Genomic DNA, 25,029 nt, shown 5'->3' with positions numbered 1-25,029 from the left:
TTAAAATAGTAAGACAAAAGGTGTAGCAGGCAGCTCTGCACCAGGAGCAGCTGTGACAAATGGGGCAGTGCTGGCTGCTTTGGTCCTGATGGACACAGTGTGGTCTGCTGGTGTGGTGGCAGTAGCTATTTTTGTGCCCTCCTCCACAACAAAGGCAGAACCCAGGCTGCTGTCTCTGTCGTCCCTCAGTTATTCTACTAAGACTGTAAAAAACCAGCACAGAACATTTAGATAATGACACTAAGGTAAAAAGCAAGGTCTGACTCTTTTTCTGTGCACAACCTACCACGATGAAGTCCTGAAATTTATAAGTCTAATAAAATAAGTTTAGCAACTTTTCTAAAGTCTTGAACTCTCATTCTTCAAAAACTGGCCATCATGATTGATTTTCCTTTAACCCATATTCACATTGGGATTCAAACCTTATCAGCCAAAGTATTTTAAAGGCAACCCCTAACCGGTCAGACTAAAGTATTCTGTAAGACTATTTAGCTAACCCTGAAAACTATCCCTTTTAGTTGCTGAATCCTTAATGAGGTAGCTCCATAATATTAAAAAAACAACTTATAGGTATCTGAAATGGAATCATCTGAACATGTACACAGTCAGACTAATTGCTATTAGGAATGACAATAATAATAATAAAAATCCCATTACAATTTATTAATATAGTCCTCTAAAACTTACACATCATACTTTTACGCCACCACATCACAGTTCATCTGTGCTCTTGTGGAACATGTGACATCAAAGATATTACCAGAAAAAACGTTTTTGGATTAAATGTATGACCTGAGTAAGTCCATGAAATGTAGACGACTTCAATAAGCTGTCAGGTATCTAACTGCTTTCTGTTTAGACTTTCTATTGCCTGTTTTTTGTATATATAAGTACTAGACTTATTAAAGGTATGATTGAAATACTTCACAATAACATTTTCGTAAGCAGAAGAATTAGGCACTCTCTCTACGAGCAGAAAATTAACACCATGAACCATGTGTCCATAAACCAAAGTAATGGATATCATCTAAATATGTTTAATGAATACAGTGCATATTTAAAATATTGTATTCATTTTTAGTATTTTCACTAAAGTTACTTTTTAACAAAGAAGCATTATTCCTATATATTTTCTAAATAAAAAAGTATGAAGAATTACTACAAGAAAATAAGTACACGTCTATCTTGTCTCAGAAATATGCTTAAAGTTCTGGCTAGAAATAAAGTTTTGGGTTGGGTAACAGAATAATGTTAATTTAATATTTTTTAAAACTATCTGTTATGAAGTAGCTAAACAGTCAGGGTAATAAACATTTTAAAAGACCAGGAATAGGAAAAAATTGGGCCAAATGTAGTCCTGGTTTAAGCATAACTTTTCTGCATATAATAGTATTTTTACCTAAGACAAGATCAGAACATGGCCCTCATTCTATATTTGTTATCTTTAGAAAACTCTCACCTCTACTATGTATCATTTCTTTTGAAGTTGTACCTGAGAAAAAATACATGAACAGTAAAAATAATAAACATTACAAGTTAAAATATAAGCTCCATAACTCTATGCAGATTTATGAGAAATCTTAATAAAATCTTCCATAAACATTGCTGGGGTAAGTGATAAGTGCAAGTAAGTAAGAATGATATCTCATATGAAATAAAAGAATGAAAGCAAAAACCTTTGTTTTGAATATTTAAATGTAGACTCCCCAAGTTTACAGTCATTTTACACCTGGCAAAATATTGCTCAGCAGTGATATAAATCCTTACCTGATGTTGTGGAAGAGTTCAAATCAAGGCCATTAATAGTTTCTGAAGAAAAATGGATATAAATAAATATTTATATATACATTATAATTTAAAATTCTATGAAATACTGATCATAAAATAAGCTCCCACATTTACATTCAATTTCTAGATCAAACTGTACATGTCTCTCTATCTACCTGGGGTGCAGGGTACTAAACTCTCGTCTGAAGGTAGGCACTTAATGTGATGGCAGTGCCACCCACTTGTTAGGTAATGAACTAGCAGTTAAAGCTAAGTACAGATGTTCAAAAAGCCCGAGGTGGAAGTGCTCTAAGTGTCACCCTTCACTCTAAGCACCCTAGATTAGGTTGGGAGCAGGCAGAACAGATGGTTGCCGGCCAGTAGAACAGATGCTAGCCCTGGAAGGGGGGGGGGAGGCTCAGAGCCTGCCTGCACTGGCTGAGGCCAGCAGGCTGGGGGCACTCCTTCACACTTCCCAGGAGGCTGCCAGAGAATGCCAAGCCCAGTCAAGCAGCTGGCTAGACCTGATTAGCCATCCCGGCCCCTCTCCCCAGCCCTGCCTCCCTGGGAGCTGGAAACAGGGGGGTGGGGGAACAGAGCCCCCTCAACACATAGTCCCAACCTGGACCCCCTCCCTAAGACACGAGCCAGGAAACTGGGGAGCCCACACAGCAGGAGGACTCTGTCCCCCGCACCCCCAACCTCAGAGCCACATGCGGATTTTCACTGCGCCAGGAACTGGGGAGGGGAAGGAAACAGGGATCCTGCACCCTCCCAGCTTGCTGGCTTAGGTCTTTGGGAGGGCTGGGCTGGGGCACATAGTGGGGGGGGTTTACCCTGCCCGTTCCCAGTTCCCGGCACAGCAAAAAGCTACCGGGGGGAGAGGGGGTGACGAATGGAGCTTCCCTACTACATGGGCCTCACCTGCCCCACCCCGCAAACCCAAGACAACAAGCTGGGGGGCACACATAGCAGGGAGGACTCCATTCTGCCCCCACCGCCCCGCTCCCCTGCCCAGCCATGCCAGAAGAAGACAGCCTTTTTTTGTCTTTTCTCTGTGACAGTCTGGGGATGGAGCTGGGCTGGTGCAGAGCAGATGAGCACTGCCTCAGACTAGCATAATGCCCAGGGAGGGGCTCCTGGGATGCTGGGGGACTGTGACTTAACTTGAGTAGCAAGGGAATCTGGTGCAGCCATCTGACAGAGTGCTCTAACCTAAAGCACTTTAGTCTGATATACTACATCCATCCAGGTTTCTCTCAGACTGGGATCCACCAGTTTTAAAGTGGTCTATGTGCAGTGAATGTCTGTTTGGTTACAGGTGTAGAGCACTTTCTGAGTGCTTATCGCATGATAAATGTAACATCTGTACCTGGCCTTAGAGTTCCAATCCTATTCCTTGGCCTGTTTAGGCTTTTTGCAGTTGGCAGTCATTGGATGTCTGGACCATAACTCAGAAACACCAACTTCTCAGTCATGATTCCTTTCTCTTGTTCGGTATCTGGCGCCATGATTCTTGCACTCTGACTGACCACTGGGTTAACTTCTTGAACAGGAAGGGTGCCCCTAACCATTTTTCCATAGTCTGATAGTGAGAAGACTCTGCTCGGAAATGGAACATGTGGGTTTGGTCTGTATTCCCTCAGACTTCGGAAAGCCATGTCTGACTTCATAGGCAAAGACTCTAACCACTGAGCTATTTTATAAAAGTGATTTTAATTGAAAGTGACCATGGCTGCTGCACTACATGCTGAACTCTATGCTATTAGTATGTATCAGGCATATGTGGAGCACACCTAATGTAGCAGGTTTCCTCCAGAGGCTTAGACAGCTCTAGAGATAAATGTATTTCTGATATAAATCAGCACAACTTTACTGAATGCAACATAGTTCTGTCTTCTAATACCATTTCTGCCTGAAACCCTACTGCTACAGTTTTTATTTTTATAAAATTATTCACCTGAAGTATGTGTAATTTCTTCTGAAGCTGTATCTGAGAAAAAAAACAATTAGAGAAAAATATATAAATTACAGAATAAAAAAATCAAACTAAGCTAAATATATCTAAATATGAGAAATGTTAATCAAGTCTTGCCTGAAGCATTAATAGGGTAGGTGATAAAAGTAACAATTGATGATTCTGAAAAAAAGAAAAGAAAAAGATAGGTGCAGCATACAATTAGCACTTCAATTTTTTTTTAGGGTTTAAGGTAAGGTTTTCAAAAGTTCAACACCCACACTGTAGTATGATTTTTAAACACAAAACCTCCAATTTAGGATCCTAAAAATAGTAAACAGATTCTCAAACTACCTTGTACACATTGAAAACAGTGGGCATAGGATATTTTTGAAAGATCTCCATTAGTGCTTGAATAGCTCTTGGTAACAGAGCTCTTTTGAACATTTTGCCCTTACTTTATTTTTTGTACTAATTAAAGATATCACTTAGGCCAGTGCAGTGCAGTGAGAAGCAATGAGCTTTCACATCAAACTTCTATTGCCAAGCAGACTTGAGCTGTGAGAGCCCTACCAGTTTAGTTCTATGAATGACTTGAGCAAAGATAAAATATACTGAATTAAGGCAAACTGTAAATAATGTGGAGATTATCATCTCTTGTGCCTTGCATTGCTCTGCTAAAAAGTGGAATGGATGCAGATAAATACAAGAAACAAAACAAAAATATGTATCTTAAGGCAAGCAGAAACAGAATAATGCAGATATTTTAAAAAGTTTTCTTTTAAATCAGGGATGTATGAATTAATTGTGCAAATTCATTCATAGTTATTAAATAATTCACACATTTCTCATAGCACAACATAGAAGTAACTAGAGTGAGAAAGCAAAGTAGCTCAAATACACCCTCTGACACATCAAAAACTTTGAAGAGCCATACACAGCACTGCTTGTGAACATGCCAGAAGAGGTCAGTTCTGTTTTCTCCAGTATGTGCGCTAATTGGTCAACTGTCATTGTGGGAATTGGTATCATGAACATATTAAAAATAGTGGGTTATGGAACCATACAGAGTTGTACACCAAGACAAAAGCAACCTACTTCATGACACAAAGAAGGGGAACAACAGAACTCTTCTTTCAAAAATCATATTGTTTTGGAAATGTATTTATTTGTACAACCCATTAAAATTCCTCAAACACCAAGACTGCAGAGACAGACTGCAATTCAGTCTTTGCTACAGAATTTATTTGGTGTGATTGTTACAGATACTGAATTAATTTGATGGCAGGGAAGAATATCCATCCTCTACAGCAAGGAAGCCCTTTATTACCAAAAATCTATGCATGTTCAGTGTCCTGCCCTCAAATAAGTAAGATGACAAAAATGTTTCAATAAGTATTAAACAATAAACAACGAGCCATGGTGCATGGGCATGCATGTGTTAACTACTTTTGTCAAACACATTGTGCTATGAATAATATTCATTTGAAGTTCACCCACATTCCTGAAAATCCTTAAAACCCCATTTGTTTCTTGGGACTTTTTTTCCTTACTGCATCTAATGTCAGAATTTCACAGGTGAAGTGGGGTCTTCTGCCCCTTCCCTTTTCTTCTCCCTCCCCCACTATAAATTATGTTTATTAGAGGGCTGGTCCTCTATGAAATACCCTTCTATGATCCTGCTGTGAATTATCTGTTTGTTAGATGGTTATCTGCTTGTTAGAGGGTTGAAGGCAAGTAGAAGGCAAGTAAACTGCACCCATTATTCCAGTCCTGAGCATCAGCACTGGACTGGATCCACTGGGAATGACAGAATTTGTCTAGCGCAGGAGTGTCAAACTTCTTGGGGCTGGATCTGGACCTTAGAGCTTCCCGCAGGTCAGACAACCTGCAAGCAGCAGTAGTGGCATTAATTTCAATGTGGCTCCAGAACCCAGGGAATTAATGCTGATGTTACTCAAACCCCTTTTCCCTTGCCACTGATTGCAGTCACCAGAGCCAACTAAAAACCCCGATTTTTGGCAGCGGGTAAAAGGCAGGGGTGTGAGCAGTGTTAGCTCCCTGGGTTCTAGCGCCACACCAAAACAGCAGGGATGAAAGAGCTCTGGCATCTGCAGCAATGAGCCCTGAGGATTGAACCAAGTGCTCCAGCCCACGGGAAGCCCTAAAACCTATGTGTTTGACTCTGTGCATTACAATAGGATGCAAAGGATTTTATTCTGATGTAAACAGTAGAAGGCTCAAATATAGTAACTCATTTACACAGTACTGTTTCGTACACACCAAAGAGGACACCTATCTTACTATGGCAGAAGGCCACTTCTGTTTCTCCCCAAAAACTCTGCTCTGTGACAATTTGTTTAAGATGGGCCCTGCAGAGGGTACACACCTTACCCTATCTCTTTAGGCAACCTGAGCTGGATACATTCCTGAAGGAGTAGGGAAACCTGCTCCCTCTGCCTACGTGACTGGTATCACATCCCTGGGTGGGGGGCTTGGGCCCCCGGGGGAGCCAGGAACTGCCAGTCTGCCCAGCAACTAGTGATGCATTTCAAATTGGTTGGCTCACAGCCAACAGGTGCTGGCCTCCATTGGACCAGGTAAATGAGGTCATAAGGGCTATATAAGTTAAGGACTGCCCAGCAGGAGGGGGCAGCAGCCACAAGGAGACTCAGAGAGAGAGAAGAGCTGAACCATCTGAAACTTGCTCTCTCTCTCAAAACTCATGATCAAAGAACTGCCTGCCTCCAGAGGGCATCTCCACCTGCCTCTGGATGATACTTGTGAGTAAGTTACCTGAGATTTAACTAGATATATAGCTTGCAGTAACTCAGATGCATGATCAAAGGCTACCCAGCCATGGGAGTTTCCTCTGGGATTTCTCTGATATTGCTCTACCCTGTACCCTAGTCCAACCCTACCCCTTGTAACCAATAAACTTCTCCTTTGTACCTAGCGTGGGCGACTTATTGTGAGTGAGTCTAGATTATGCCTGTGGGTCTCCTTGGTTCGGCTGACTAAGGGAGACCGCTACTTGTGCTTCTGACTGAGGGAAGCATCCCAAGTTCTTGAAGTGAATCAAGTACCCTCAAGGGCTACTAGGCCTGTGTTTCCCAGGGTGCGCAGAGCCAGAATCAAGCCCAGCCCTGGGTGGTGGCAGTGTTACCCCCAGACTAGTGGGTGTGCTCCAGGAAGGGGGTCGGCCAGACGCGAGGTGCCCCCAGGGAGGCACTCGGAGCCTGGAAGGTGGTCGGGCGCAGTGAGGTTGGTGGCTCAATGCAGGAGTGCCCCCTACTGGCCTGCCACACGTAAACAATCGAAGGCTCAAATATAATAACTCATTTATGCAGTACTGTTTCATACACACCAAAGAGGACACCTATCTTACAAGAACTAATATATATCATTGTACTAGAGATTTTCTTACCAGCAATGGTTGTTGCAACTGGTAAATTAGACTTTACAGCATCCACTGTAGAGAATAAAAATTGAACATAATTTGGTAGATGAAGTTAATTCTAGTCAGTTAAACATAAAATCACCCTCAACATTTTTTCCTAAGTCCATTGAGAGTTAACTGGGTATTCACCAGAACAAGGTAATCAATCCCAGCCTGTCCATGAACAAGACCGCTTAAGCTTCAAAAGGAGAGAAAGATGCATCATTTCTACTGCCATGCCAACAGAATCATTAGGAAATTGAAGGGAATTCAGTCTGAAATTACCCATACTCATAAAGTGGATCTCTCTTCCATAACTATTAGTCAATTTTCTTTATGAAACATTGAAGTAACTCTGTTCACTTTTGTTGGATGGAATATGTTCCATGCAATACACTAGGCCCAAGACATAAAACCGTGCAGCTGTTAGATGGGGGTGCTATGGGGCTTTAGGAACTAAATCATTTAGGAAAGATTGTTTGTTGTGGGGAGGAGGTTGTGACTCGGTTAATTTCTGTTGCTTCCTGTGTTCAGTGTCCAGTTTCCAGCGTGTATGAAAGGCTACAAGGGCCAGCTTCTAGAGCTAAATTAAATTTTATGCTTTATGCTGGAGGCCCTTATGCTTATAACAAGTAGCAGATGTGACCAGGGTCCCCTTCATTTTGTGGCCTCTACGACTCCACCCACATATTTGTGAGGAGTAGCAGGGAACACCCTGGAGCATGCTGAAGAGGCTCTATCCCAGGTGATTTGCTTATGAGATGTGAGCTGCTTTAACCCAGACTGAAACCAATTAAATGTCCAGTATGGTCAAGGGTGAGTGAAGGTACACAGGGCTTTCTAAGTGTTTGAACAAATACATGATACCAAATATTGTAGTTTAAGAAGCCATCTTCAAAATATAAGGACACAGAATTCCAAAGCTTGCAAATTGATCATTTTGCAGCATTCAAAATATAGCTTGGCTCTGGTATAAAGCCTTATCTGTGATTGTGAGAAATTTGAAGTCAGGGACAGTAGTAGCTTCTGCAGGAAAACAGTGTTTTCAGTTAGACACATAATTTCATTAAAAAAATCTGTTTTGATCACTAACTCTCTCTCAAGAGTTTATTTGTTTTCTATTTAAACTTTTTTCTTGTTTGCCTTTAAAATATGCTATAATTTATTTACATAAAGTTACTTCATATTAAATTCAAATTCAGCTTTATGTCTGTGTGTTTAGATCACATTGGTAGGTCTCCAGTAGGTCTCCCTTTTCTGGGCAATTACTGAACCTATTTAAACCACGAAACCTGTGCCAATAAACCAAAGGGATGGACACAGTTTAAATATGTGTAATGACTTCTGGGCATTAAAAAATTGCTTCAGTGTTAGCCATCTCACTGAATTCGCTTTAAAAATATACAATATCTAAATATGAAAATAGTGAAAAAAATGCACAAAAATAGGCACTTTGCTGTAAGGTATAGGAGCATTGTCAACGCTCTGACTAAAAAAAGGAAAAGGAATTATTTTGTTAACTACATAATACATTTAATTTGTTTAAAAAAATTAACTGAGGAGTCACTAAGCAGCCAGTATAAACAACATTTTTAAGGATATGAAAATAATTAACTCAGGCCAAAGCAGCACTAGATACAGAACTATTTTCTCTGCTTGTACCAGGTCTGAATGTGGCCCTCATCTACATTTTAGACTTGTACAAAACAATTCTCACCTGCAGAGTCTGTAGTATCTTCTGAATTTCTATCTGATTAAAAAAAAGAAAAGAAAAAGATAATAGTAAAAAGAAAAAAAAAAGAAAAATTACAAGGGAAAACATAAGCTACATAAAAAATATATCAACCATAACAAAAGAAAGGGAAAAAAATCCACCCACAAAAGAGAAACAACATTAATACTTTCATTTCCCCCCCCCCCCCTCCTCTTCCCCCCCCCCCAAGAGTTTGGGGGCGCATTTTCCAACTCAAATCTCAATTCCAAGGAGAGAGAATTCCAACTTGGGAACCTAAAAGAAGTAGGCAGACTGTCATAGATGCACAGGAAGGAGGAATAGGTGCTGATTAACATTACTAGTTAATTAAGGAATACCACCCAGCAGCATTCATATAGTGTAGGTGACCATTGTTCTTCCATTGATCTTTCACATCTACTTTGGGGAAGGTCTGACAGCAGCTTTCCCACTTTCACAGCAAATCCCAGCCCATTGCCGTCACCTAATCACCATCTCCACTTGCAAGGACTAATGGGGGATCTATGGCCTTTTAGCCCTTCTTTCTCTATGGGAGCAACTTTAGGGAATCCAACCACACCTTCTCCCTCCTCCTTAGGGGCCTTCTCCATAAGTTGACCTCCAATTTCAGTATATTAGGGAACCAGCCCCCCTGCTCTGGGATAACTATCTGAACAGTCAACCGTTGTGTTGAAATCACTTGAATAGGACATGCTAACATATCTAACCTGGTCTTTGATCTGCTGTAGGCTAGCTGAAAAAACCTACCCTGCTTCAGTAGACCCAGTGGTAAAGGGAAATTTATTTCTAGCTCTAAGAAGAAGAATATGATTGGTACAATGTTTATAACAGGGCACATCCAGACATGCACTTTCATGAGCATTAGTCTATTTTAATGTGCAATAAAGTGTCACAAAAACATGCTCTTTAGCTAATGTGCATCAAAATAGGTGAATGCACCTTTTTCTAGTACCTCAAAATGGAAAGCATTTTATAGTATATTTATAGTGTTCTGAGAGATGTGGAGTGGTGCTTTAATTAGCCAGCGCTTTCAACTAAAAATGCCCAAGCATCATGTGTATCAACATCCCCCATGCTGAGAAATGGTGGTGGGGTGCTTTGAACTCAAGTTCATTGAACGAGCTTTAGTTCAAAGTGCCCTGCCACCATTTTTCGGTGTGGGGACACTAATATACATTATGCCAGATTCTGCTGGAATGTGTTTATTTCTGTGCTCCAGCAGACTCGATTAATTGAGTCTGCTCAGATGCAGTAGATTTCCAGTGATTTGGAGCCAGCTCCCTGCACATGTATATGAGCCCAGAGGTACTAAATTTAATGCACATTACCTAAAGCACATTAATGCATGTGTAGACGTACTCACAGATTACAAAGCTTGGTCCTAATCTTAGTCCCCTGTGGGTTAGGGGTAGCAGCTATTGGCTGGAAGTGACAGACAATTGTGACTGGAGAAAACAAGAGAAAAAATACAACCCACAATCAGGGTAAGGAGGTGTGCTTCCCCCCACCCGTAGTGATACTTTCAGGCAACCTCTTGGTCATGGATGCCCTATACTATTGATTCTCAACCAAAGTGCTACAGCACCCAGAAGTGCCATGAGATCCTTTTAAGGGTGCCATGGGGTGTCACAGAATAAGCAGTGTCAGGTGTGCAAACACCTACATATGATTCACATCCTGAACCCAATCATTTCAAACAGAAATCCACAGGGTCCAAAACATTCTGACCTGTTGTGGTTTTTCTGAGTTCTTTGCAACAGAAGAATTGTTCTATATATTTTTTTCTGTAGTCAAAAAATGAGTGGAAATGAAGAGCTAGTATTTTCCAAGGGGTGCCTTGCCATGATTCTAAAGAAGTAGAGAACCATTGTCCTATACCCATCCCATGACAGAACATGGTGCTTTGGGGGCGGGGGGGGAGGGGTTAAATGTGTTTGTTACAATAATGTTGCATGCCTCAGTTTCCCTGACTTGCTTATACATTAGGAAAGAATAGGTTAATTGTGTTTTAAGGCAGACCTGTGAGAATCTGCCTGGCTGCTTTAGAATCTAGAGAGAGAACAGCTGGGGCTGTTGACACGACAGACCACCTGCAAGTTAACTACGATTTGGTACCCAAAAGACTTTATCCGCTGTATTTCCATGCACTGATAGATGTTGTTTTGTTTAAAAGCTGCCTGCTTTTCTGCATGTGACTAACTTTGTGACTCCATCCCTCCTCAGGGGTTAACATACCTCCCCAGGGGCTAAGTTATAAGGCAGTTCTCTGAGAGGATAACCAGCGGGTCAAGAACCAAATGCCTGGGCCTCAGGGTCCAAGGAACTGGGGCCTCACACTCTCTAGAAGCTACACCTGGGCTGTATAAAACTAGGGATTCCAAGCAAGTACTCCTTTGGTGAATCTGTGACACACCTATATCACCTTTTTCTTCCTGCCAGCAAGATAAAGAACTTCACCCTGTTTATATACACTAAGAACAATGAGAGATGACTACTGAAAATCTGAACCAACTACCTGAATAGGAGCTCTTAGTAACCAACCAACATTTTCAAAAAGTGTTCTTGATTTATATTTTGTACTCCTTGAAAACAAAGATTAATGTGTCACAGAGTAGTATGGTCAGTAGCAATAACTTTTTCCTTCATTCTTCTATTGCCAGTCAACTATGAACCATATTAGTGCTTCCATATCTATATGATGACTCTCTTGAGCAAAGATGCCACAATCCCACACAAACAATCAAACTGCAAATAAGATAAAAAAAGATTGTCCAGTGTGATATGAGCAGCTTTTTTTTGCTAAGACAAGTAAAAAAGGAGGCAAATAAATGCACATTTAACAGTATTTTCTCGCAGTGTAGGAGAGAGAAGCACAACACATGCCACATGACAATGGTGACAACTTTGAAGAGACAAATACAACTGGTTGTTAACATGTCAGAAGAGATGGAAGAACATACTCTGCAGAACACAGTGATGAGTTGATTACCTTCATGTTATTGGTGTCATTGATATTGGGGTGTTTTTTTTAAAAGGATTTGGTTACAATAATGAAGAGAAAGTTGCACACCACGGCACAAGAAACCCCTTTCATGACAAAAAGGGAAACAGATGATGGGAAGAATCCCCTGGGAGGCCTATCTAAGGAGGAAAGGAGTCCAGGAGACCTGGTTGTATTTTAAAGAAACATTACTGAGGGTGCAGGAATGAACCATCCTGATCTGCAGAAAAATTGGCAAATATGGCAGAAGACCAGCTTCACTTAGCAGGGAACTATTCAGTGAACTAAAACACAAAAAGGAAGCTTACAAGAAGTGGAAACTTGGATAAACAACTGGGGAGGAGTATAAGAATATTGCTCAGGCATGTAGGGATGAAATCAGGAAGGCCAAAGCACAATTAAAGTTGTAGCTAGCAAGGGACATGGAGGATAACAAGAAGGGTTTCTACAAGTATATCAGCAACAAGAGGAAGATCAGGGAAAGTACAGGTCGCTTACTGAATGGGGAAGACAACCTACTGGCAGATGATGTGGAAAAGGCTGAAGTACTCAATGCCTTTTCACCTCAGTCTTCACAGGCAAGGTCAGCTCCCAGTCTACTGCACCTCGCAGCACAGTTTGGGGAGAAGATGAGCAGCCAACAGTGGTGAAAGAACAGATTAGGGACTGTTTAGAAAAGCTGGATGTGTACAAGTCCATGGGGCTGGACACATTACTCCCAGGGGTGCTGAAGGAGTTGACAGATGTGATTGCAGCATGACTGGTCATTATCTTTGAAACTCATGGAGATAGGGAGAGGTCCCTGATGACTGGAAAAGAGCAAAATATAGTGCCCATCTTTAAGAAAGGGAAGAAGGCGGATTCAGGGAGCTACACACCAGTCAGCCTCACCTCAGTCCCCAGAAAAATCATGCAGCAGGTCCTCAAAGAAACTTTTTTTAAGCACTTGGAGAAGAAGGTGGATTAGAAATAGTCAGCATAGATTCACCAAGGGCAAATCATTCCTGACCAACCTGATTGCCTTCTATGATGAGATGACTGGCTCCATGGATGCGGGGAAAGTAGTGGACATCATATACCTTGACTTTAGCAAAGCAGGTTCTTTGGGTAGATATGATATCTTTTATTAGACCACTTTTCCCTCCCTTCCCCCCTACTCGTATCTCTACCCTTCACTCATTTGCATCTTCACAGACTTCTTGTTTACTTTAGCTTCTTTCCTACCTTGGAGAACTCATAACAGTAGTGGAGTCTCCCAATGCCTGAGGAAGGGTGTTTGTGCCCAAAAGATAGCAAAGAACTTTTTTCGAACTATTTAGTTGGTCTAATAAAAGATATCACATCTACCCAAAAAACCTTGCCTGCCTATGTTCTTAGGCTAGCATGGCTACAACTAACACCCCTTGACTTTAGCAAGGGTTTTGATATGGTCTCCTACAACATTCTTTCAAGCAACCAGTGCGATGCTGCGGCTAGTAAAGCGACCAAAACGCTGGCTTGCTTCCATAGATGCTTCTCAAGCAAATCCCGGGACGTCATTCTCCCCTTGTACTCGGCCTTAGTGAGGCCGCAGCTGGAGTACTGCGTCCAGTTTTGGGCTCCACAATTCAAAAAGGATGTGGAGAAGCTTGAGAGAGTCCAGAGAAGACCCACGCACATGATCAGAGGTCGGGGAAGCAGACCCTACGATGACAGGCTGAGAGCCCTGAGGCTCTTTAGCCTGAAAAAGCGCAGGCTCAGGGGTGATCTGATGGCCACCTACAAGTTTATCAGGGGTGACCACCAGCATCTGGGGGAACATTTGCTCACCAGAGCGCCCCAAGGGATGACGAGGTCAAATGGTCACAAACGACTTCAAGATCGTTTCAGGCTGGACATAAGGAAGAACTTCTTTACTGTCCGAGCCCCCAAGGTCTGGAACAGCCTGCCACCGGAGGTGGTTCAAGCGCCTTCATTGAAAAGAGCAAACTGGGTGCTCATCTTGCTGGGATCCTATGACCCCAGCTGACTTCCTGCCCTTTGGGCAGGGGGCTGGACTTGATGATCTTCCGAGGTCCCTTCCAGCCCTAATGTCTATGAAATCTATGAAACCTAAGGAAGTACGAGTTGCATGAATGGACTAAATGGCGGATAAGAAGTTGGCTGGATTCTCAGGCTCAAAGGCAGGTAATCAATGGCTCAATGTCTAATTAGCAGCTAGTATCAAGTAGAGTGCCCAGTGGTTGGTTCTGGGGCAGGTTTTGTTCAATATCTTCATCAACAACCTGAAACACAGGATGGAGTGCACCCTCAACAGGTTTGCAGATGACACCACACTGGGAAAAGTAGTAGATACGCTGGAGAGTAGGGCTAGGATTCCAAGAGACCATGAGAAATTGGAGGACTGGACCAAAGGAAATATAATGAAGTTCAATAAGGACAAGTGCAAAGTCTTACACTTAGGACCGAACAATCCCACGCACCAGTACAGGATAGGGACCAACTGGTTAAACAGCAGTTCTGTGAAAAAGGACCTGGGGGTTACAGTGGACAATAAGCTGAATATGAGTCAGCAGTGCGCTTGTTGCCAAGAAGGCTAACAGCATATTTAATTGCATAATAGGAGCACTACCAGCAGAATGAGGGAAGTGATTCTTTTCAGATGACCCCAGCCTGATGCCTATCCAGCCTTCTCTTAAAGACCCCCAAGGTAGGGGAGAGCACCACCTCCCTTGGAAGCCCATTCCAAATTTTTGGCCACCCTCACCATGAAGACTTTTTCCTGATATCTAGTCTAAATCTGCTCTCTGTCAGTTTGTGACCATTGTTCCTTGTTACCCCAAGAGGCGTCCTGGTGAACAGAGAATCTCCGATCCCTTGCTGTGTCCTCCTAATGAATTTGTAGGTGGCCACAAGATCACCTCTCAGCCTTCTCTTGCAGAGGCTGAAGAGGTCCAGGTCCCTCAGTTTCTCCTCAAAGGGCTTGTCCTGTAAGCCCCTAACCATACGAGTGGCCCTCCTCTGGACCTTCTCGAGTATATCAACATCCTTCTTGAAGTGTGGCACCCAAAACTGATTGGGGATGATATAATTGGGGATGTCCTGCTTTGAGCAAGGGGTTGGACTAGAGGTCCCTTCCAAACCTAATTTTCTATGATTCTGAGGCAGAAATTCTCTTTCAAAACTTATATTATTTTGGAAATGTATTTACTTGCATTATGCATTAAAATCTTTCAAATAGTACTGTATTCGCCTGAATCCAAGATGACTTAGAATTTAAGACAACCCCTAACAAATAGATTCTGTACATGGAAAATTTTGTTCTATTTTTCATGTATAGAATCTAATTATTGGAGGGTTTATTTACATTCCCCTACCAGTGCAGCTGGAAAAACAGTGGCAGGGAGGGAGGCAGTGGCAGGACAGCAGATTAGGGAGTGGGGGAGCACACAGCCATTATTGCTACCACGCCCAGGCCAGAGTGGAGCTGATATGGCAACTGGAAGTAAGTGGGAGTAAGGGGACAGGGGCAGTGTGGGGAAGAGGGGTGGAGGAAGAGGAATGGGGGAAGCAGGCAGCGAAAGGACAGAGGCAGTGGGGGATGCAGAACCAAGTCTGAACCAGGGTCAGAGCCAGAGCTGCAGCAGCTGCCTGTACCCTCCCTTCCCTTACTCAAATCCAAGATGAAGCCATTTTCCCCCTCCAGGCTGAATTTGAATAGATACAGTATATATCCTACTACTTTGTATTCATTTGAATAAGAGCTAGACATATCTGTCCCTTCCATAATAACAATCCTTATGGATTGTTAGGACTACTTATGGTTTCCTTTAACAATTATAAGTAATCAAAATATGGGACACTAAATGGAAAGTACTTTTTGGTCTTCACTACAGCATTTTGTTTGATGTGAATAGTTACAGATACTGAATTGACTTGGGGACAGAAAAAAAATCCATTTTCTATAATGTATTTATATAATCAAAATACAGACATTTATGGAGTTGGGCTTATTGGTGTATTTTAGAATTTGATATAGAGAAAAGATTGACATAAGTATTAACATGTTTGGCTATGTTTTTATCTAAATAAATGCAACTATCTAAAAGTCAAGTCAATCTTACCAATCAATACTGGTAGGTGAGAGCATTTGCCAGAAGAGGGCAATATCTGCCCGCTAGAAATATTTTATCAGAACTCCAGCTCCACGTAAGAGAGATATACAAAATCTTTACTCTAATAGCACCTGAATACCCAGACAATCCTTAGGGTTATAAAAAGAATTCAGATTGTGTTGCCCACATTTTTTTTATGAATATTCAACCATCTGTTCCTTCAAATTCCATTACTGTTAGATACTATATTATAACTAAAAAGCAGCAATTATAAAATACAGCTAAGATGGAAAATTTCCTCACAGAAGAAACCCGCCTAGCAGATAATCTTTCCAAACAAGGTTAAGAAATTTAGAGATAAAACTTAAATATATTAGTTATTCCTACAAATAGTCAAGGGAAAAATACAACAAACAAAAATACCTATATAAACAACTATATTAGTCTGTTTTGCCTTACCTAAATATTTTAACATTCTGGCTCAACCTGAAGTCTGTTTTTTTTGAGATGAACAAAGAAAACTTTGTAATATTCTTAAATTTCCACCAATGAAACCTTGACTATGGAGTAAATGAATAACTAAGATAATGAAGATTTTTACGGAAAAGTAGTGTACTGAGAAAATTCAGCTCTGGTTTAAAAACTGCACAGTTCTACTGAATATAAAGAGGTTTGACTTTTTTATATCAGTCTGAACTTGTATCTAATACTAGTGTGTGTTTGCATGCATGTAAAACAATTGTCTCCTGAAGTATTTTTAGTTTCTAGTGAAGCTATAACATTGAAAAACATAAAGTTTAAAAAATAAAAAGTTGAAACATAAGCTAAATAAATCAGAATATTAGAACTGTGATTAAACCCTTGCTTGTGGAACTACTGAGGTACTTGATTAAATTTTTTTTCCCCAGCAAATAAACAAGGAAAGCCCTGCTAAAATTTTTTCTAAGAATTTTGGAGCCAGGTTTTCAAATGTTCCAATACCCACAGCTGGAAATATTGAAAAACTAAAAGGAAAAAAAAATGTAGGGGCCTAAAAAAGTGACCAACTTTTTAAAAAGATTAAGCATCCACTGACAGAGTTGAGTACTTAAAAAATCTGAACAAGTATCTGAATGGGAGTTGTTGGCAATCTCATTCTTTTGAAAAAATTAGCCTTAGTGTACTTTTATACTTAGAAATTACACAGATTAGACTGAGATAGCGTGGTCAATAATAATAAGCCTACCCACCACTCTTCTATTGCCAATAAATCTTAAATTGTGACAGCTCCCCCAGTGACTTCCTTAAGCAAAGGTGACCACTGAATCTTCAAAAACTGATGCATGACTGTCTATAATGCCTCCAAATACCCCTTTTAGCTAAAATGTGAAAAATGCACAATATACTTTCACCACACATGGAAAACAAAAGAAAATTATACAGAAATGTGAAGAGCTGTCAACAAACAGGTTTAAAATGTCTTTCCTTATAGTGGAATACAGATGGCAGTGTAGCTCAGATGTGACACCACATGATATCAAGGACAACTTTGAAGCAGTCTATACAACTAAGTCAATGCTGTAAAGGTATTATCATCAGGGGAACAAACATTGTTTTCATCCATCAAATCTGATACCACTTATTGGGAACATCGTGATATTACTAAAAGAACTTTTGACACATTCAACCTAATAGCATTGTAAAAGATGTCATGGGCTGGAAAGAACTTTTTTTTGTATAAAAAAGATATATTCATATGCCCAGAGTCTTGAATATTTTTTTCTTCTGTGTTCACGTTAAATAGAGTCAATGAACTTGGCAGGTCAAGTTCTATGGCTTATTACATTAATATATATTTTAGTTGTCTTTAACTTTTGTTTTAATTACATTTATACCTTTGTTTAATTAAAATACATTTGTGGCAGTTTCCCATAAACTACAGATTAAACCAGTTAGTCAGATTTCTACTTGAATTATATCCAAAACAGTTCTAACTCTAGTTCTTTGTGGCTTTTAATTAAATACACAAGTGCATGACAGATCCTTTGGCACTAAAACCTAAAATTGAGAGCAACAAAGAAATCCACCCCTCAAAGCTTGCAATGAAACACATACACTCCTACTCCATCATGCACCACATCTGAAAGTCTTTAGATCACAGAGAATGTTTGCTTTGCCCTGTAGTTGTCCTTGGCTCACTCTAGAGGAGTCATGTTGCTGGAGAGATTTTCTATTGTTGTCTATTTTTCATTATTATAAATCTGTGGCTTGATTTCCCTTTCATACCAGTATAAAACTACATTGAAGACAATAAAGTTCAAACTGATTTAAGAAAGAGGAGGGGCAATCCCAACATTCTTTATATATAAGGATTATGACAAATAAGAAAAATATTCTATATGTTTTCCAGGATATCTCTAAAGAACGTGCATGCACACACGTAGGCAAAGATAAGCACATACCTGTTTGGTTTGCCTTGGATCTTAAAGTTCTGGCTGAAAGGAAAGTTAACAACATAATCTTAATTTGAGATTCAGAGAAATGATAGGTTCCTTTAGCTAACCATTTCATGTGACACTTCAAGTTGGATAGCATTTTTTGTATGCATTTTTTCTCCTTTGGATGGTAATAGGATGTTACTGTGCACTCTTCTATAAAATACAAAGGAGTATGCAAAAAGAGATGGCTTCTACCATCAACTAGAGAGGCTTCAGTATTTACTTATACATTGAACTGTTATTACAGATGGGTAAAATATTCTTTTAAATTGTATATCCTGTGAAATCTGAAATCAAGGCCTATCCTAAAATCAGCAAACACTTGAGCTGTGTTAACTTAATACATAGTGGGCATGGCTACAGAAGACGCTGACTGTGCAGCATGTCACAGCACAGACAGTGCTAACATGCTACTGTGCAGTATTAGTAGTGTCACCTAAAAGACATTTGCTGGGGCTACTGCACAGTAACTCCAGTTACTGCACATTTATATAGTACTTGCTAATACTGTACAAGAAATAAATGAATGTGCAGTAATGACTGCACAGTATCGTCTTGTGTAGAATGGCTCATAAGGTATGCCCAAGTTCTCTCTCATTTGTGTACTAACGAGGATCGGTTCCTATCCACAACAGATGCAAAAATGGTGAGTTCTTCTTTTACATTCATTTAATACTTGAGCCAACCATGATAAATGAGGACCTCCATTTGTTCTCAGAACAGATGCCGTGCCGTGTTTGTTTGGAGTATGTCAGAACTTGTTCAGTCTCCTTTCCAGTTCAGTATTTGGCCTCTGAGGCTCACAAACAGGTTGTCAATCACAGTTATTTGAAGAATCTTGAGGTATTTAATTATCCAGGATTAAGTTCATAGCAGAACACAGCAGTTACATGTCAGTGACACAACTGAATCACGTGGGAACCAGGGATCTGGAGGTAAAGGACTCTTCAGTAAATTTTTCCTTTAATCCTGATCCATCCATATAACCTGCCCTGCTAAATAGTTTCTACACAGTGGGGTCCTTGTCCTTTTAGGGATATTAGGCACTGTGAGCATGACTGAGTTTGACCTTAGGGCCTATTTACACAAAACATACGTGGCATTTACACACATAAATAATAGACCTGTGCGAATAGGGAAGTATTCAATTTGGATTTGGCCAATTGGGAGGACAGTGATTTGATTCGGTAACTCGAATCACTGTCCCCATTAGATTTGGTTGATGCAGCGCTGATTCGGAGATTCGGATCAGCTGAGGAGAGGCACAGGAGAAGCCCCCCATGGCTCCTCTGCCTGGCCCCATCTCCTGCCCGGCCCCAGCCTCCCAGCACTTTAAAAAAAAAAAAAAGCCCCGCACTCACTGGATGCAGCACCAACGATCAGGACCTCTGGCGGCTCATGGCAGAGCCCCCACCATGTTACACAGGGCAGTGGGGATTGCCCCCTGCTCTGCCTGGCACCCATGCAGAAGCTGCCACATGGCGCAGGTGCAGTGTGGCTCGGCAGGGCACTGTGTGCTGTCTGGGAGGTGGGGCTGCTAGGGCTGAGTGCTGCCGGGCTCTAGCTGATAGGTGGAGCCGCCCCAGCTCCCAGACAGTGCGTGGTGCCCTGGCAAGCTGTGCTGCACCCGCACAATGTGACAGCTGCCATGCAGGTGCCAAGCGGAGGAGCAATTCCTACTACACCCCGCTGCACGGGGGGCTCTTCCCCAAGCCCCCAGAGGCCCTGATTGCCACTACTACAACCTATGAATGAGAACCATTTTTTTTTTTTAAGTGCCAGGAGGCTGGGGCCAGGCAGCCATAGGGTGTACTCCCATGGTGCCCCCCTCTGACTGTGCCTGCCTCTGCCCCGGTGGGGGGAGCTGCAGGATAAGCCCCCATGGCTGTCCTGCCCAGCCCCACGCCCCACTCAGCCCCAGCCTCCTGGCACTTAAAAAAATAAATAAATAAAAGCCCTGCACTCACTGGCTGTAGCAATGGTTATCAGAGCCTCTGGGGGCTCATGGCAAAGCCCCCCTACGCAGCACGGGTCAGTGCGATTCCCCCGCCCTGCTTGGCCCCTGCACAGCAGCTTTCACATTGCGTGGGTGTAGCGTGGCTCAGCAGGATGCTGCGCACTGTCCCAGAGCTAGGTTGGATCCAGCAGTCACCTGGAGCCTGGCACCACTCAGCCCTGGTGGCCTCACTCAGCCCCAGTGGCCCCAGCTCCCAGACAGCACGCAGCACCCTGCCGAGCCACACCACACCCATGCCATAGGGCAGCTGCTGCACGGGTGCCAGCAGGGGGGTGATCCCCACTGCCCCGCGTTATGCGGGTGAGCTCTGCCACAAGCCCTCAGAGGCCCTGATCACAGCTGTTACAGCTGGTGAGTGTGGGGCCTTTTTTTTTTTTTTTAAGTCTGGAGAGGCGGGGGGGTGGGCCAGGCAGTACAGCCATGGGGGCTTGTCCTGTGGCTCCCCAGCCCACGGAGAGGTAGGTACAGCCAGAGGAGTCGCAGGAGAACCTGCAGCTGCCTGTCCATGCCTACCTCTCCCCAGCTGATCTGAATCTCTTTGAATCTTTTCCGAATCAATTCAGAGTCTTCAGATTCAATTCGGACTTTTTAATGGGTCTCCCGATTCAATTCGGATTCAGAGATTCAGCCGCTGAATTGGGCCAAATCTCCTCTGAATCGAATCAGTGACTGAAGCTTCGCGCTAATAAGTAACAAAGAACAATCTCACCCTGCTCAACAAAATTCATTGGGTGCCTAAGTTTGTTAGTGCCTCCATTTTGCACTTCAGCATCACTTAGGCACCAAAAACTCTGGCCTTGAAGCATGCATGTAACCCAGGATCTCCCTTCTCCTGGGGGAGATCTATAACAAATAGGCTACAAGGGCATGTTCTTTCTGGCTCCTTCCCAAGATCCTTTACTCATTTTACATTAGACAGTCATTCATTAAAAGAAAACCAAAACAAAACAGGCACAAAAACAGGCATAACCCAGGTGGTAGGGGCCAAAACTACCTACTCTTTGGGGAGCTATACTGGGGCTGCCCAATGCTAGAGCTGTCCAACTGGCAGCCTGCAGGTCACATGAAACCCACGATGGGTTAAGACTCTGGAGGCCAGAGTCTCCAGGCTCCCCCCTTCCTCTGTCTTTTGCTTTATGCATTCCATGGACAGACTTAAGAAGTGGGCAGATGGTAATAGGATGGGGTTCAACGTAGATAAATGCAGGGTACTGCACCTGGGGAGAAGGAATCTACAGCATACATACCAGCTGGGGAACTCCCCCCTTGTGAGAACAGAGGTGGAAAGGGGTCTTGGAGTCATTATTGACTCCAAGATGAACATGAGCGCCGAATGCCAGCCCGCAGCCAGCAAAGCCAACCATACATTGTCGTGCATCCAAAGATGCATCTCAAGCCGGTCCAGAGAGGTGGTACTCCCCCTCTACACGACATTGGTCTGGCCTCAACTGGAGTACTGCATCCAGTTCTGGCCATCACACTTTAAAAAGGATGTGGCCTGCCTTGAGAGGGTTCAGAGGAGGGCCACTCACTTGGTTGGAGGGCAAAAGGGCAGGCCCTATGAGGAGAGGCTGAGGGACCTGAACCTGTTCAGCCTCAGCAAGCGGAGGCTGAGGGGGGATTTGGTGGCTGCCTACAAACTCGTTAGGGGAGATCAGCAGCAAATAGGAAGAGCCCTATTCTCCCCAGCAGCACCTGGGGTGATGAGGAACAATGGCCAGAAGCTGCTAGAGAATAGAGTCAGGTTAAAGATTAGGAGGCACTATTTCACTGTCAGGGTAGCTAGGATCTGGAACCAACTTCCTAGGGAAGTAGTCCTTGCTCCTACCTTGGGTAAATTAAAAAAGAGGTTGGATGAACACCTGTCTGGGGTCATGTGATCCCAGCGTGTGCTCCCACCAGTGGTGGGGGGTTAGACTAGATGATCTATTCAGATCCCTTCTGACCCCTAACTACTATGAAACTATGAAACTATGAGGAAGGGGCAGAGCAGCACAGTGCAGAGGACTGAGGGTGAACCTGAGGCCATGCATGAGTCTCCCCGGAGCTTATTAGAACTTTTTTCCAACTACTCCAGTTAACTCACAGTCCTTCAGTATCCCAGGATACTTTGCACCCCCAACAAGCTCCCCATCAAAGGGAGGGCAGGCTAGTCTTGGCCCAAGCTGTCTGGTCCAGCTGAGCAAGAAGGCATGTTCTAGCGCCCCCTGGCCTGAGCCACTCTAGGCATGTGACTGCATTTCCGGAATTAAAAGTGAATGTCTGTTCACTTGCTTATCAGTTCAATCGATGCATCTTAGAATAACCTGCAAAGACTGAACTGATTCAGCCTCAGGCTTTTTTTGGTGTCTGTATTTAGCCAGGGTGTTCTGTCCCTGACCACTGAGAAGGTGAACAGCCCTGCTCTAGGCTATGTCAGGCTCTCTCTTACTCATACTTCTGTTGGTCTCCTGACTCTTTTACTTTTGGCTACCCAGTGGAGCACCTACCTCTCCCAATTCTATGTATAGATCACTTACATGCCTAAACTCAGTTCAACCCCCAATCAAGGCATCTATATTTTAAACTAAAGACCAAACCGCCTTTGTTTCTACACCAGTAATTATATCAGGGATAGGCAACCCCTGGCACGCGTGTCAATTAGTGGCATGCAGAGACATTTTTTTTGGCATGCCAGGAGGTGTGCAAGAAAATTGTTTAAAAAATTTTTTTTTAAGTTGCTGCTCTGGGCTCTGCAGAGTAGTCACAGGTCCCAGTGCCATGGCAAGCACCAGGGCAGAGTCAGGAGAACACAGGCAGGGACTCTCTGCATTCTGCTGACCCTGCTCCCTGTCCCTGGGCTGCGCCTTCCAGCCCAGCCCAGACCAAACCCTGCAGGGGAGCCATGAGTGGGTGAGGTCAGGGCCTGGGCAGGTGCTGTGGAGGCCTGGTGCACTGGAGGCTCTCAGATGGCTCAACCTGGGTGCTCCACACGGTGGCTGTTTCCAGAGCCCAGGGGGCACCTGCAGCCAGGCCCTTGCACCGGGGATGGCTTTGCCCCGCTTGCACTATACCCAGCACACAGGGAGGCTGAGCCCAGAGCTGGGAGCCCCATGAGCCCAGAGCCCCCTGAGCTCAGCATCCCACCCTGGCCAGGCAGCATCCCCTCGCAGGCCAGGCCCCACATTGGGTGTCACTGGGCACCCCTGTCTACTCGCCTGCCGTGGCTCAAACCTGAAGAACCCCGGGGCAACCCTCATTTCCCACCTAGCCCCTGCTCTCCTCCAGCTACTGCCTTCCCAAGGGCCCTCCCAGGCCACCCAACCCCCAACACCTCTCCCTGTGCCTGCTTCTCCTCATGCTGCCCAGTTGCTGCCTCAAGTGCCTGGCCCTGGTGCTCAGCGCCACCCTGTGTCACCCCTGCCCAGGTGGAACAGGGTGTCTGTCTGCCCAAACTCTGACTTGGTCCAAGGCTTGCCCTCCCACTGGAAACCTCCACCATAGTGGCCTTCTGCAGTGCCTGTCCAGGCCCTGGCCTCACCCACCTGCAGCTCCCCTCCAGGGGCCAGGGGCCGGTAGATGCTGCAGAGGGCCGCTGTGCTAGAGGCTCCCAACTGGCTCAGCCCTGAGTGCTGCTCACTACAGCTGTTCCCAAGGCCTGGGAGGCTCCTGCATATGAGCCCTTGCACAAGGGGTGGGTCCACCCCACTCACACTGTGCCTGGTGCTCAAGGAAGCCAAGCGCAGAGCTGGGAGCCCCCTGAGCCCAGTGTTCTGCCCTGGCCAGGAAGCATCCCCTTGTGGGCAGGGTGGCTGCCTGCAGCCCATCCCTGCGGAATGGTGCAGGCCAAGCCAGGCCAGGCTGGGTCCCACCTTGGGTACTGCTGGGCACCCTCACCTGCCCACTGTGGCCCAAGTCTGTGGAGCCCCGGGGCAACCCCCACTTCCCGCCCAGCCCCCACCCTCCTCCAGCTGCCACTTTCCCCCCCCCCCCCTGCCACTTTCCCAAGGGTCCAGTTAGGCCAACCTGCCCATGGCACCTCCCCCCATGCCTGCTTCTCCCCACACTGCCCAGACTCTGCCCTGGGTGCCTGGCCCCAGCATTTGGCACCCCAGCACTGCCCCCATTCCAGCCAGGCCCTCCCTCCCAGCCCTGGGCCCAGGCTCCCCCCACTCCAGGACTGTTGAGGAGGCCTGAGCGCCCCAGCCCTGGCAGCTACTGCTGGGGTGTCACTGCCTCCCTCCACTGGACATTGCACTGAACCAGTGGACCCATGCACGGCCACAGCTGGTAGTGGAAGACATGGGGAGTGAGGAACACACCCTTATTTTTCCTTTCCCCCCCCCTTCTCTTTCTTTCTCTGTCTCTCATTTTCCTTTTCTTCTCTTCTCTCTTCTCTTTTTTTTCTCTTGTCTCTCTTATACTCTTTCTCTTCTCTCTCTTCTTTTTTCTCTCTTCTCTTTTTTCTCTCCTACTCTTTCTCTTTGCTTTTTCTCTTTTTTCTCTTTTTCGCTCTTCTTTTTCTTTTGTTTCTCTTTTTTCTTT

At 44.0% G+C, this 25,029-nt stretch overlaps 1 protein-coding gene across 1 annotated transcript in view; it reads right to left on the bottom strand.

Annotated features, from left to right (window-relative positions):
- Positions 1-25,029, bottom strand: part of ADGRG2 (adhesion G protein-coupled receptor G2) — a 106,247-nt gene that overhangs the window by 36,044 nt on the left and 45,174 nt on the right. Inside the window, exons 6-11 of the mRNA XM_025201119.1 lie at positions 18,453-18,485; positions 8,881-8,913; positions 7,152-7,196; positions 3,863-3,907; positions 3,728-3,760; positions 1,768-1,809 (exon numbers count right to left, since the gene is read on the bottom strand). Of these exons, the coding sequence (XP_025056904.1) occupies positions 1,768-1,809; positions 3,728-3,760; positions 3,863-3,907; positions 7,152-7,196; positions 8,881-8,913; positions 18,453-18,485 (231 nt within the window). The remainder of the gene's footprint in view (positions 1-1,767; positions 1,810-3,727; positions 3,761-3,862; positions 3,908-7,151; positions 7,197-8,880; positions 8,914-18,452; positions 18,486-25,029) is intronic.

Source organism: Alligator sinensis, unplaced genomic scaffold (assembly GCF_000455745.1).
Source record: "Alligator sinensis unplaced genomic scaffold, ASM45574v1 scaffold583_1, whole genome shotgun sequence".
NCBI classification, from domain to species: domain Eukaryota; kingdom Metazoa; phylum Chordata; order Crocodylia; family Alligatoridae; genus Alligator; species Alligator sinensis.
The sequence above is the reverse complement of the archived record's forward strand: the minus strand, read 5'-3'. Positions and strand labels throughout refer to the sequence as shown.